This window comes from Haemaphysalis longicornis, unplaced genomic scaffold (genome assembly GCF_048455015.1).
Source record: "Haemaphysalis longicornis isolate Haplotype H1 unplaced genomic scaffold, Haemaphysalis longicornis Haplotype H1 scaffold_1, whole genome shotgun sequence".
Classification (NCBI taxonomy): domain Eukaryota; kingdom Metazoa; phylum Arthropoda; class Arachnida; order Ixodida; family Ixodidae; genus Haemaphysalis; species Haemaphysalis longicornis.
In genome coordinates, this window is record NW_027526203.1 from 419,584,783 (window position 1) to 419,599,181 (window position 14,399).

At 48.3% G+C, this 14,399-nt stretch overlaps 1 protein-coding gene across 3 annotated transcripts in view; it reads right to left on the minus strand.

Annotated features, from left to right (window-relative positions):
• The window catches only part of LOC144155622 (2',3'-cyclic-nucleotide 3'-phosphodiesterase-like), a 44,971-nt gene that overhangs the window by 15,406 nt on the left and 15,166 nt on the right, over positions 1-14,399 (minus strand). For all 3 annotated transcript variants that reach the window (XM_077687180.1, XM_077687182.1, XM_077687181.1), the window contains exon 3: positions 11,227-11,383. In XM_077687180.1, coding sequence (XP_077543306.1) covers positions 11,227-11,383 — 157 coding nt within the window. The remainder of the gene's footprint in view (positions 1-11,226; positions 11,384-14,399) is intronic.

Here is a 14,399-nt window from a genome sequence, read left to right on the forward strand (position 1 = left end):
TCGTCAAGCCCTACCGCGCATGTAATGCTTGACATGAGGAACATGACGATATCGATGCATATGACAATGACTACTACTAGCACAGTGCAAATCAACGACGGGACATGTAAATAAACAACTTCAAACTTGTGCAAATGCGAGTGATGTGTCCTTCAGTGTTTACGTGGAAAGGCATCCTGAAGCTTCGCTATGGTTCAAGCCTTGCGCGACTTAGCTCAAGCTTCGCCAATTGAGCTAGTGGAAGTTTACAATGCTGAGGATGAGTTCGCATCCACCAACCACTCTCCGTGAAGAAGACGACGACCTCTTCGATGCATATGACGACGATTACTAGCACAGCAGCTATGGAAATAAACAATGCTACTGAACCTCAGCTGTGTGTCCGGCAATGCTCACCTACAACAGCTTCCCCATTTAAGTCTTGCGCGTGAGTGCAAGCTTCCCTGAATTTTTTTTAAAGGAATAGTCTTTAAAGTGCGACATTCTGGGCTGACTTGTCCAGGATGGAATCGCCATGAGGTGGAAGTTGGGTGTTGGCCTCATTCGCCTCTTGGATTGCAATAATCGCACTACACTTAAATATTTAGTATCTCGTATTTCCTCGATTATTATCGGCATTGTTAACCTCGCTGGAACGTATGCTCATGGCTCGGCACCTTCGTGCTAAGGACAGATCGACAGAACCCTTCGCATTTTCCCCGCTAGTCGCGTGAAGTCGACACCACAATGCCGACGGAGTTCGTTTTTCTTTTTCGTCTGTATACGTACAGACAGCAACACACTTATCAATAACACTCCAGCGGCGTTCTGCGGGCTGCACGGACGACGCCTATCGGTGAGACCCGGTTCGAGACAGCTTGCATCTGCGCGTGCGGGGCCACCCTGACGCGCTTAGGATTTTTTTGTTCGCGTTTTTTGCCGCCGATACTACAGAGGATGCCTGCGCCGCCAGGAGCGCTGTTGGCGGCACCGGCCGCGAGGCGCACGCAGTGCGGGCGTTTCCCGGCGCCCACCGCTGCTGCGTCAACATTGGTGTGCTGCGTCTTCGCTCCGGACAAAACTGCCGCGTCATCGTTCTGTCAAAGTGCTGCGTGTAATCGCGCCTTGGGGACCGTGAGTTTATGCGCCGGGGTTGGTCGCTGGTCGACGGCGCCCATGGTTGGATTTCCCAGAGCTGCTTTTATCCTTCTAGTGCTCATGCTTTGAGGTCAATGAACCGAGAGTGAGCGGATGGTTGTTGACAATAATGTTGTGCATTTTCTCGCAGGGAAACAGGGAAAATAGCTGCTGAAGCATATTGATAATATGATAAATGTATTATATGACAATATTACAGAATATGATTATGAGAATTTTGAGACAACACAAAAGCTTTCCATGCCTTGTCATTCAGCCTACCTTCGAAGCCCTTGAGCCGCAACCAGCATTCAACACCCGTTGCACAAAAAAGCCTCTGGAAGCCTCCACGGAGTTAGCTACAGTTAGAGTGATCCAAAGCATGACTGGGCATTAGTGAATGAAACTGTAAATTAAGAAGGATGACAAGGCGAAGTAAATAATTAAAGTGAAATAACAGGAAAAAGGTCAGTTAGAACGACACAGCAAATTAACAGGCATGACGGCGTACTAAAAGGTATCAAAGTAAACTACGGATGACTGAGTGAATTGAAGTTAGATCAAGGTTAACAAAGGTGAATCAAAGTTATTTGCAGAATTCAAAGTGTATTAAGATTAAACCAAGCGAATTGTGAAGGATGATGATGATGGTTGGGTTTTTATGGCGCAAGGCCGACTAAGGGCAAAGAGCGCCAGAGGAAAGTTTATTTAATGAAGTGAAGTGGTTACAAAAAAAAATGTCAACCGAACATAGTAAAATCAGTTACAGATAATGGTGATGGCTGGTGTATAGGGCCAGATTTGATTATGCGTGATAGGAAATGAGGTTTAAAAACTTAACGCCTGACAAATACTCAAACACACGTTTAACAGAAACAATGGCTTCGTCACCTAGAAACTGCGATGGATGTAGTGGGATATGTTGTCTGTAGAGTTCTCTGAAGTGTTTGTGTCGTGTTGTGTGAAGTGCCTTGCATGTGAGTAGTATGTGCACTACGGATAGGGCCTCTCCGCACCTGCTGCACTGGGGTCTAGAAGATCCCGTCAGCAGATACGAGTGCGTTGCATGGGTGTGCCCTATCCGTAATCTGGCCAAGGCGACTTCAGAGTATCTATTGCGTGTGTCGGTGGTGTATGGTCCCAATTGAGGTTTTATTACGTGTAACTTGTTGTCTGTTTGTTCACTCCAGTGTGTTTGCCATGTTTTGAGCGAAAGGTTCTTTGAGACACGAAAGGTTCTTTGAGACAAGTAGCTGGCAAGTGTGTTTATCATGTTACCTGACATGCCGAAGGACTTGAGGTCGCTTAGGATGCCATACCGCCACGCGGTATAGTACGCTTTTTCCAGATCAAAGAATACCGTCATACAATATTGTTTGTGGAGGAAAGCATCCTTTATATAGGACTCGAGCGCGACGAGTTGGTCGTTCGTGGACCGCCCCGCCCTGAAGCCTGCCTGGCAGCCCTCGAGAAGACCATTGTACTCAAGAAAGTACACGAGTCTCCTGTTTATCATCTTCTCGAGGAGCTTGCACAGGCAGCTTGTGAGGGCGATGGGCCGATAGCTAGCAGGAGAGGAAGGGTCCTTTCCTTCCTTCAGGAAAGCCACTACTATGGCCTCCCTCCAAAAGCGAGGAATGTGCCCCGAAAGCCATATGTTGTTGTATAGATGTAGGAGTGTTTCCAGAGTGTCTGGGTGTAGGTGTTGTATCATGGTGTATGTGATTTTGTCTGCACCTGGAGCTGAAGGCTTACATGTGCTCAGAGCAACCTTCAGCTCATGAATAGAAAAAGGAGAATTGTAAGTAGTGTGCGACTTGTTGTTATCACGCAGGGACTTCTTTTCTACAGATGTTTTGTGTTTCATGAAAGTGTTTGTGTATTGTGCTGAACTGGACACGTGTTCGAAGTGTTGTGCAAGTGTGTTAGCCTGGTCTTCCAGTGTGTCCCCTGTTGTACTAACCAGGGGCAGGCTGTGTGTCTGTTGTCCTTTTAGTTTTCGTATTCGTGTCCAGACTTTGTGTGCGTCAGTGTATGAGTTGATGGAAGTGAGGAAAGTGTGCCAACTCTCCCTTTTCGCCTCACGACGCACTCGCTTCCCAAAAGCCTTTGCCCGTTTAAAAGAAATAAGGTTATCTGACGTGGGGTACCGGCGAAGGACACCCCACGCCTTGTTCTGGGCCTCTCGCGCCCGCCTGCAGTCCTCGTTCCACCAGGGCCTCCTTGGGGTGCGGGACCCACTGGAGGCCTGGGGAATGGACTTTTCGGCAGCGTCGAGGATGTGCGCCGTGACGAGTTGGGCGGCTTCCTCCACGTGTAGGTGTTTTATGGAAGTGTGGTGTAGTTTAGAGGTTTCTGTGAATGTACTCCAGTTTGCTTTTGATTCATTAAACCTGTTATGGGAAGATGGACTGCATGGGCCTTTACCTATGTACGTTAGGGAAGTGGGGAAATGGTCACTACCATATGGGTCTGTGCCCACACCCCACTCAAGACATGGAAAGAGAACTGCGGAACCAATCGCCAAGTCAAGATGCGAGTATGTATTGTGTCCTAAGTTATGGTATGTAGGCTGTTTTTTGTTGAAAAGGCATGCTCCGGAGGATGTAAGAAACTTCTCTATCAGGCGACCTCGGGCATCCGTTCTGGAGGAGCCCCAAAGAGAGTTGTGCGCATTAAGGTCGCCTGTTAGTATGTATGGTTCGGGAAGCTAGTCGACCAGCGCCTCGAAATCAGAGCTCGAAAGTGCATGATCAGGAGGAATGTAGATGGAGCTTACCGTTATCAACCTGTTAAATATTATCGTACGGATCGCTACAGCCTCGAGGACAGTGTTTAAAGAGAGAGGGTGGCATGCTAATGATTTCAAGGCGATAATGGCCACACCTCCTGAAGAGTGGGTGCAGCCAACCCTGTCCTTTCTGAATACCATGTACCTATTTAAGAAATTTGTTTGTTTAGAGTTGAGGTGGGTTTCCTGGAGACACATAATACTTGGCTGACTGGCATGCAGAATCTCATACACATCGTCAAGATTTTTAAGGAGGCCTCTGCAGTTCCATTGAATGATGTTTACTGTTCCCATTATTTAAATTTAAGAATGACTGGAGTGTGTGTGTTCGTGTGTGTTCATGTGTCGTCTTTCGGGGCTGTTACTCTGGGATTGGGCTTTTTGGGCCTGTCTGTAGGCTTGGAGGTCGGTGGCCGCTCCTTGCGCTGCGTTGCAGGCAGGAACGGCCCGACATCCATCTCATCGTCGGATGTCCGAGGGGTGCCCGACGGACCAGGCCCCCCGGACTTGGCCCCCCTCGGGAGCCCTTCGTTTGAGACGCCACCGCCGAGGGCGTCCGGGGTGCCAGAGGTGGCACGGGCGGTGCGGTGGCGGTGGGAGCCGGTGCGGGGCCCGTGGTGTCCATCACCTCGGTACCCTCCAACGCACTGGAGGACGGGGAGACAGAGGCGGGAGCGGCACCGGTCCCGACAGGAGTGGTTTGCGCCACAACCGCTGCTGCCTCAGCAAGCGGCGTGGTGCCGGGTTGGGCTGCGTGAGGCAACCCAGCGGGGGGCGGGGGCGGGACCAGGTCAGACTCGCTGAACTGGGTCCCTGTGGACACCAGACGCCGCTCCGCCCCCCGGCGAGCCGCGTCAGCGTACCTCCCCAGAGGGAAAGAGGCGAACCTCTTTCTCGCCTCCGGGAAGGTGATGTTCTCGGTTACCTTGATGTTGATTATCTTTTTTTCGAGTTGGAACTTTTCGCACTTGCGGGAGTACGCTGCATGCGGTCCCCCGCAGTTTACACAGGTGAGGGTATCGGATTGGCAGTTGTCACTAGGATGATCGTGCGCCGCGCATTTCGCACACGTCGTTCGGCCACGGCAAGAGTTCGTACCGTGCCCGAACCGCTGGCACTTAAAACAGCGCCGCGGGTTCGGGATGTACGGACGTATTGAGCACCGGATAAAACCTGCATATATATGTTGTGGGAGAACTGCGCGGTCAAAGGTCAAGATGATGTGCTTGGTGGGAATCTCCTTGTCGTCTCTGCGGATAGTGATGCGTCTCACGGCAGTGACGCCCTGATCCTTCAAGCCGGCAAGGAGATCCGCATCGGTTTCGTTCAGGAGGTCTGTCTCGGATATCATACCCTGCGAGCTGTTGAGGCTCCGATGGGGTGTGACCCGGATGTCAAGATCAGCCAGTCTAGTCTGAGCTAGAAGCTTTGCAGACTGCTGCTTGTCATTTATTTCAATTAAGAGTTCACCAGACCTTTGTTTTTTGCATTTATACGATTTTCCTACTATGGCTTCAAGATACTTGGCGATCAAGAAGACTGACTGAGATGCAAGAGGGTGGGTTGGATTGAGGGATTCCATCACAAGAAATCGAGAAAAATGGTCCGGTTCAGGAAAGGTTAACGACGGCAACGGAGGAAAGGATACTTCGGTGCGGCCCCTTTTCAGGGACCGATCACGGTTGGGGGGGGGGGGGGTTTAGACAATACCATAAAGCATAGTATAAAAGCAGGGAGACGGGGGTACTTTCTTCTTTGACCTTACCCTGGTAGCCAAAGAGGTCCCGGAGCTCCCTGCCTGGTGAACAGACAGGGAGCCCATCCGCCGGAGCTTGACCTGGGCTCCGACGGCCACCGTTCGTGGTTTCTAACCCTCCACCTATAAACACATCGCCACGGTTGGATCCAGCTTATGTTTGGGGGCTCGGGGTCCGCGGTATCGCCAGTACCGTCACCAAGATTGCTCAAGGTGCCCCGTGCGGGGAATTATGAAGGAAGACAAGGCCAATTAAAGACTCATCAATGTGAATTGCAAGGAATCAAGGTTCATTGGTTCATTCATTCATTGTAGGGTTCAACGCGCCGACGAAGCGGCAGGCGATGAGGAGCGCCGTAGTGGAAGGCTCCGGATTAATTTTGACCACCTGGGGACCTTTAACGTGCGCCGAAATCTCGTACACGCGGGCGAGGAGGAATAAAAGTTGCAGAAAGGGAATAAATAAATGAATTAGGCTGGTAAGGGTGAAATAACGGGAAACAAACTGAATCAGGATGAATCAAAGAAAATTGCGAAAGAAGGCAAACCAAATGGTGAGATATTAATGCGAATCAAGTGGAATTAAAGGCCAACTGCACTCAAATTTCACCTCGGCCAAATTTGTTTTTAATGCGTAGTAAGTACCCCCAAATAAGCTGAGACACAAGTGGTAGCCCCGTGAAACGCCTCGTTAATCAGTCAGAAGCGTTTAAAAAGGCTCCGCCGCAGACCACTCTGCACCTGCCGGCGGATCGCGTAAACAGCCATGACGCGCCTGTGACGTTCCAGCCGACGGTGGCTTTTTCCTCTGGCCAGCCACGCAGCGGGAGAACCGGTCGAGCTCTGCTGCCCCGTGCGCGCGTAGAGCTTGCGCGCAGACATTCTCCCGAACTGGTGACCGTCCGGCCGCTCGCTGGACGGCTGCAACGTCACTGCAATGGCCGCGCTCTCCTCGGTTTCGGTTTCAAAATCGCCGCTTTTTGCTGGCCGCTTGCGGCGTCCACGTGCGTATTTCAGCTGTTGTATTTTGCATGTTGCTTTCTTTTTAAGCAGACTATACGGAAATAGGGTTTTCAAGAAGTCGAAATTTTGAGTGCAGTTGGCCTTTAAAGAAATTTTTTTTGTATCACATTGAATTGAAGCGGATCAATCAATGAATTTGGGTATATCAACGTCAAATAAAATGAAGCAAACAATCAACAGAGAGAGAGAGAGAGAGAGAGAGAGAGAGAGAGAGAGAGAGAGAGAGAGAGAGAGAGAGAGAGAGAGAGAGAGAGATGAAACTTTATTCTGCAGCTCAAGTCCGAGCCGCGGAGTTATGAGTCCTCGGAGGAAGGGGGTGTCCCATGGTCCTCCGACGGTAACGGGCTTGGCGGAGGTGCACAAAGAGTTTCAATGTGGGCAGCCAAGAGGGACCGCAGGGCTGCCCGTAGGTTTTCAGGGGGAGCGGCCCAGCCAGACCACGAGTAGGGAATATCAGGGGGGAAGGGGTTGGTCGAAAGAAATGTGGAAGACGAGGTCGCCCGTACACAGCGCCAATATGTATGTTCGTTGCCCGGATAGCCACTGCATACCTGACAGTGCGGACGGCCTGGTGACTTTTGTATGTAGTGGAGGAACAGATCACAGGGGAGGGACAATGTCTGCGCCTGTCTAATATATGTAGCGTGTCTCCGTGACATGAATTTAGATGGGGAGGGAAGTACCATTCTTGCTTTGCGGAGGTTGCCGAGATGTTCGCGGCGCCTTTTATGATGCATTGCTCTATCCTCTTTCGAATTGTATTCGTCAGGCCACGGCTGAGGGCTGCCCGGGAAATGAGCGTCGCGGGCCAGAGCGTGAGCTCGTTCATTACCCTCTATGCCTTGGTGGCCAGGGATCCATTCGAGGAAAACGTGTAGGTGGGGATGAGCGTGCATGTATGTTGTCAGGCTAGTGTGGACAGAGGATGGAATGTCAATCGACAGGGTGCAAAAGGGAATTAAGATGGATCCAAGTGAATTAGGAAGGAGGGTGATGCAAATTCAGAAGAAAAAGTATGAATTGAGAAAAATCAGATTAAATCGTATTGCTTCACATAGTGAAATAAGTTAGATCGAAGTTAATTACAGGAATCAAAGCAAACCAAATGAATTCAAGTGCATTAGAATGAAGACTAAGCAAATCAAGAAGAGTCAATGTGAATTAATATGCACTACTTGACTGAAATGAATTAATAAGTGAATTAAGATGAATAAACGTGAATTAGCACTAACCACATTAAATTAAGATGAATGATGGTGACGTACGAAAGAAGACGAAGAAATGTAGAGGTATCAATGTGAACTAAGAAAAATAAAAGTGAAAGGCTGTAAATAAAATTGAAATAAGCGGATTATCAATGAAATATGGTATATAAAAATAAATTTCGATTAATCAAACTGAACAAACACGAACCAAAAGGGAGTTGAAATGGATCGAAGTAAATTGGGATGCACGAAAAAAAAACAAATTTTAGAGGAATCAATCTGACTTAGAAGGATTTCCTGTGATGTAAGAGGCACCAAAGTAAATTAAGTCGCTTCATTAGAGCAATCAAGCAATATCCAAGTGGATTAGGATGAAGCAAAGTGAATAACAAGCGCTGAAAGTGAATTGAGATAGATACAAAGTAATTAGAAAGACAAAGAAAATTGAGTGTAAACACTGCGAAGTAAAAGAAATGAATGTGAACTGAAGCGGAATACTTGGAGAATAAGCTTATATGAAAAGGATTAAGAGGAAGCAAAGAGGAATAAATTGAATGAGATCAAATAGAAATAAAGTGAATGAGATAATAAGTGAATGTGAATCAAAGTGATTTCAGATGAATGACAGAGCGATTGAAGTGGGTGAATAAGCTAGTAATATAGAGTACTACGATAATAAAGTCAATGGCAGCGAATTAGGACGAATTACTGAGCAATTAAAGAAGTTGAGTCATTGATTTTGAAGATAATTGAGCGAGATTTTGGGCATGACATAGCTAATTTGGTCAAGTAATTAAGACCCGAACTATCCACCATATGTTGCTCAGTCATAACTTTTAAGTCACTGACTTATACGTTTTAATTGCTCAGTAATTGTCGTCCACCCAATTTAATTAGATCTATCTTACTCCCTTTTGGTTCCTTATTTTATTGTTTTACTTTTATATGCCGTGTTTCATTAAATGATCCGCTTATTTCACTTTGATTTAAAATATTTCACCTTCATTGCTCTTAATTAACATTAATACCGCTCTTTTCTCTTTGTCATCTTCCTTACGTCACTCTGATCCATCTAAATTAACTTTGGTTTTGCTCTATCCATTGAAATCACTTATTACTTCACTTCAGTCAACTAATGAGTCTTAATTGACATTGATTATTCTTAATTCGCAGTCTTCATTCTTAATACACTTGGATTCATTTGGTTTACTTTGACTCTTGTTAATTCGCTTAGATCTAACTTAGTCCACTCAGTGAAGCAATACGATTTAATCTGATTCTTCTGAATTCAAACTTATTCCTCTGAATTTGCATTGCCCTCCTTCCTAATTCACTTGAATCCATCTTAATTCACTTTTGCACCCTGTTGATTGTTTGCTTCATTTTATTTGACTTCGATAACCCAAATTCATTCAGTGATCCGCTTTAGTTCAATTTGGTTCAAATTTATTCACTCTAATTCCGCTTGATTCGCATTAACCTCTTACCATTTCCTGTGTGTTCTTTCGCAATTTTCTTTGGTTCATCCTAATTTACTTTGGTTTCCGTTAGTTAACTTTTATCCAGATTAATACATTTTTTATTCAATTTGTGCAACTTTGACACCTGGCAATTCATATTGATTCCTCCTAATTTGCCTTGTCTTCCTTCATAATTCGATTCATAATTCATAATTCCTTCATAATTCATAATTCGACTTTGAATTCTGTAAATGATTTTGATACGTCCTTATTCACCTTGATCTAGAGAGAGAGAGAGAGAGAGAGAGAGAGAATAGCCTTGATCTAAATTCAGTTCACTCAGTCATCCATTTATTTACTTTGATCCCTTTTAGTTCGCAGTCATGCCTGTTAATTTGCTGTGTCGTTCTAACTCACTTTTTTCCTGTTATTTCACTTTAATTATTCCAACTTTGCCTTGTCATCCTTCTTAATTCACAGTTTCATTCACTAATGCTCAGTCATGCTTTGGATGACTCGAACTGCAGCTAACTCCGTGGAGGCGTCCAGAGGCTTTTTTTGTGCAACGGGTGTTGAATGCCAGTTTCGGCTCAAAGACTTTGAAGGCCGACTGAATGACGAGGCATGAAAAGCTTTCGTTTTGTCTCAAAGTTCACAAGTTCACCAGTCCCAAGTTCTCATAATCATATTCTGTAATGTTGTCATATAATTTAGTTATCGTATTATCAATGTGCCTGTCAGCTCTTTTCCCTGTTTTCCTGCGAGAAAATGCACAACATTATCGTGAACAACCATTCGATCACTCTCGGTTCATTGACCTCTAAGCGTGGCCACTAGAACGATAAAAGCAGCTCTGGGAAATCCAACCATGGGCGCCGTCCACCAGCGACCAACCCCAGCGCATAAACTCATAGTCTGCAACTTTGACAGAGCAATGACGCGGCAGTTTTGTTCTGAGGGAAGACGCAGCAGACCAATGATGACGCAGCAGCGGTGCGCGCTGAACAACTCCCGCACTGCGTGCGCGCCTCGCGGCCGGTGTTGTTCGAAGCCCACGAGAGAGACGACCGACTCGTTCAGCAGCAAGAATGGAACTCTTTATTCCAGACCGCCTCGGAGCACGCGCTCCACGTCAGGCGCTCTCGCTCACACGTGTCACAGTGGCCAGCAGCCCCTACATCTCCCCTCTTAGACTATAATAAAGCTGTGCGCTCGAACAATATCGAAGTTCAGTCTTTGCGGGGCCGGTCCACTCGGCCAGATATCGTGCGATAGCTGCCTGGAGACAGCGCCGAATCAGGAACAGAAACTGTTCCAGAAGTTTGGCGATCTCCCCGTACTCTGTTCTTCCTCGTGTACCGTACACTCTTCACGCGCTCCACGTCAGGCGCTCTCGCTCACACGTGTCAGAGTGGCCAGAAGCCCCTACTGATGTCGCGAACAGCGCTCTTGGCGGCTCAGACATATTCTGTAGTATCGGCAGCAAAAAACGCGAATAAAGAAATCCTGGTCGCGTCCGGGTGGCCGCGCACGCGCAGATGCAAGCTATCTCGAAGCGTGTGTCACCGATAAGGGTCGTCCGTGCAGCCCGCAGAACGCCGCTGGAGTGTTATTGACAAGCATGGTAAATGCAACACTTTAGAAAAGTCTTTACATTATGCGCTTGGCAGTCGTTTGCCTTAACAGAAGGCTGTGAGGAGCCCAACGTGTTAATCAGCCCAACCCTGTATTTAGAAGCAAACCCTGTTCTCATAGCACCCGTACATACTCTGGCTGCTGGAACAATCCAGCTCTTCAGACGCCCATGACATCAGAAGCCGAGCAGACCAGCTATTTCGCAAGTATGCACGAGCCATAATTCAATATAACACATACCTCGGCAGTCATAAGCTCTTTTTGCAGCGTGTTGACGAGGATCACCAAGTAGCCGTACTTGGCTGCCAGCTGGACGTACCGAGAAGTCTCACGAATCGTGGCGTTATTGTTGCGGTTCAGCACCATGGCTATCTTTCTTCGTAATGCTTCCTCCGTTCTGCACGAAAAGAAGTGTGCGCATGTCTGCAATGACCGGTCTAAAGAATAAGACTAGTTTTTCATCCAACGTTAGGTACGCGTTATTTCAGTCAATTGGTTTCTCATGATGGGGACAGCGCAAAGCAAAACTTGGACAAGAAAGGTCAGGGGACGAAGCTCTACTAGCAACTGAAAGGTTTAATCGTAAAAACGCATACAAATATATACACACAATCAAAGCCACCGTCATCACAACTTGTACAGTACAATCTACCAGCTTGCACGTTCGCAGAGAACACGAACCAAAGCACTGCATACAATCAGACCGCACGTGTACAAACCCAGAAAAACGTCACGGCACAGTGGTCCCTTTTTCCAAAAAAGCAAACTCAGCGTCTGATAACAAGACATGCATTGCAAAGGAGTGCACGGGCCGTCCGGAGTTGCCACTCACGCTCATTGGTGGCAACCGCAGCCACGAGGAATGCGCGTGCCGTCCGGAGCTGCCACACACCATCGTTCTTGGCAAACACCGAAAGCGGGCAACTAGGGAGGTAATTAAACATCTTACATCAAAAAAGAAGGAAATACCTGTGTCAGCAAACCACCTGTCTTGTTAACAGACGCTGAGTTTGATTTTTTGAAAAAAGGCTGATAAAGTGTGCCGTGACGTTTTTCTGGGTTTGTACACGTGCGGTCTGATTGTATGCAGTGCTTTGGTTGTTGTTCTCCACGATTGTGCAAGCTGGTAGATTGTACTGTACAAGTTGTGATGGCGGTGGCTTTGATTGTGTGTATATATTTGTATGTGTTTTAACGATTAAACCTTTCAGTCGCTAGTAGCGGTTTGTCCCGTGGTTTTTCTTTTAAGTTTTGTTTTGCGCTGTCCCCATCATGAACATATACCAACAAGCCCAACTCGCAGTTCTTCTCAATTGGTTGCGTGGTCCGGGCAATTACGCATCTCGCTGATCGTAAGCGTGCTCCTCGGGGATGTGTACAACGCATGGCCTACCTATTTCGAAGTAACGCGCGGCCGGAGTTCTCATTGCCACGTTGACGCTTCACCGCCTATACCCAATCGACTCTGCTCGCCGTTGTCGCTTGAGCTGTGCTGGACGCAGTAACTTCGTTGTGCGTGCACTCTGCTGCAAGAGAGACTCGTTTTTCGCTCCCTCCGAAGCGGCGCTCCGGCAGCTGCCCACTCTGGGGAGCGGTGTTTTCGGACATCTACCGCATGGTGTGGGCCTCCCTCCCATCCCGCTGTCCCACCCAACCCAACACAACTTGGAAGGACTGGGAGACGACCCTATAGCTGCGCGGCTGCTCTGACCTGTTGGCCCAACAAGCCTTGGTCCGGCGAGCCCGAGCGGCAGCCGACACCACTGGGGTCCCGAACTGGGGACTTTCACCCAGTATCTGTAGGGGATGGCCCCTTCTGGATTCAGCCCATGCATATAACCTTCTATAAATAAATGTTTTCCACCACCACCACCACTTACGAGTGTTGGTATATCGAAGAGTGCATCTATAAACCCAGCCAATGTCTCTCCCCTTACTGATTGATGTATTGGTTGGTTGGTTGATTAATTATGAGGTTTAACACGCCGACGCAACGGAGGCGATGAGGCGCGCCGTAGTGGAGGGCTCCGTATTAATTTGGACCAGCTGGGGATCTTTAACGTGCGCAGAAATCTCGAACACGCCGGCGTTTTCGCTTTTCGCCTCCATCAGAAAAGCGGCCACCGCGGCCGGGAAACAAACCCGCGTCCTTGGGCTCAGCAGCACAACGCCATAGCCACTGAGCCACTGCGGCGGGTCTCTCGCCTTACTTCTAACTGCTTAACAACCTGGTGTTTTCATAACAGAACGGAAGGTTGGGCTAGTTGGTATCGTGTTTTCTTCCTCTTTCTTCGGCTGCGTTTTTGATCGCTTTTTCCATCAAGATGGTGTTTCCGCGCGCATACGAATGGGGTTGCTCCGGAGGAGTTTTCTGCGTACACGGGACCGTCGGATTTTCCTTTCACCTAACCATCTAAAGCTCCGCTTTAAAACGAAGATTCAGATCGCCGAGAGCTGCCAGACTGTGGCAGTGACTTTAACGCTACCGGCTAGAAAACGGTTGGGCCGGACCGACGCTGTGCACGAACTGCAAGCCATGAAAGCAATATACTCACGCTGCTTGCTCGCCTGCCTTTGAGCTCGCCCACTTGACCATACGCTTGCGGGTGCACTTGTGAATTTATCAAGGTGAAACGAGAGTATAAATGGTTTGAATTTAAACGTCGTTGCACCAACGCTAACCCATTTTTTTAGTCTATATAATATTTACCCTGTCGGGCAATTAAGACAACCATGTCCGTCCAGCAAGGAGGGACTAGACCACGTGTCACACTGTATGAAGTTACATCATTATTGTTCGTGCTGCCCTATCGCATCTATCGGCAGGTTAGAAGGTGGTTAGTAGACGGCTGTCGGCACATGGACCCAATAAAGTCGAGTGCAATGCCACTGTGGGTCACTACTGGATTCTTGAAGTCGGCAACGTGCAGCCCGCGGAGCAGTATTACGCGGCCCCCGGCACGACGACGAACAGCCCCCCCCCCCCCTTCCCCCCCCCCCCCCTTACCCCCCTCCTCTCTCTCCTGCCCGAATGCCGACATGGCAGTTTTGACCTCAAATAGGCTTAGACAGGCCCCGAAAAAAAAATCGATTCGACCAACAAGAAAAGTCCTCTCACCGACAACCAGGTAAGCTGGTCAGCTGTAGCTGCGCTCTCTCCTACCGCTCATTTCTCCCTCCAACGCGACACGCCCCATTCCCCCCCCCCCCTTCCCTACCTCGTCTCACTCCGCGATCTCATCAAACAACTGCAGGAGCAAAACGCTAAACTTCTCAGCCGAGTGGAAGCACTGGAAGCCGAACGCGCTGCACTACCTCATCCACCCCCACCGCCTACCGAGGCTCCCACTCCCTTCACGAGAGCCCAAGTAGAAGAAATTGTGAACACGCAAATCACAGCCCGCATCGTACCA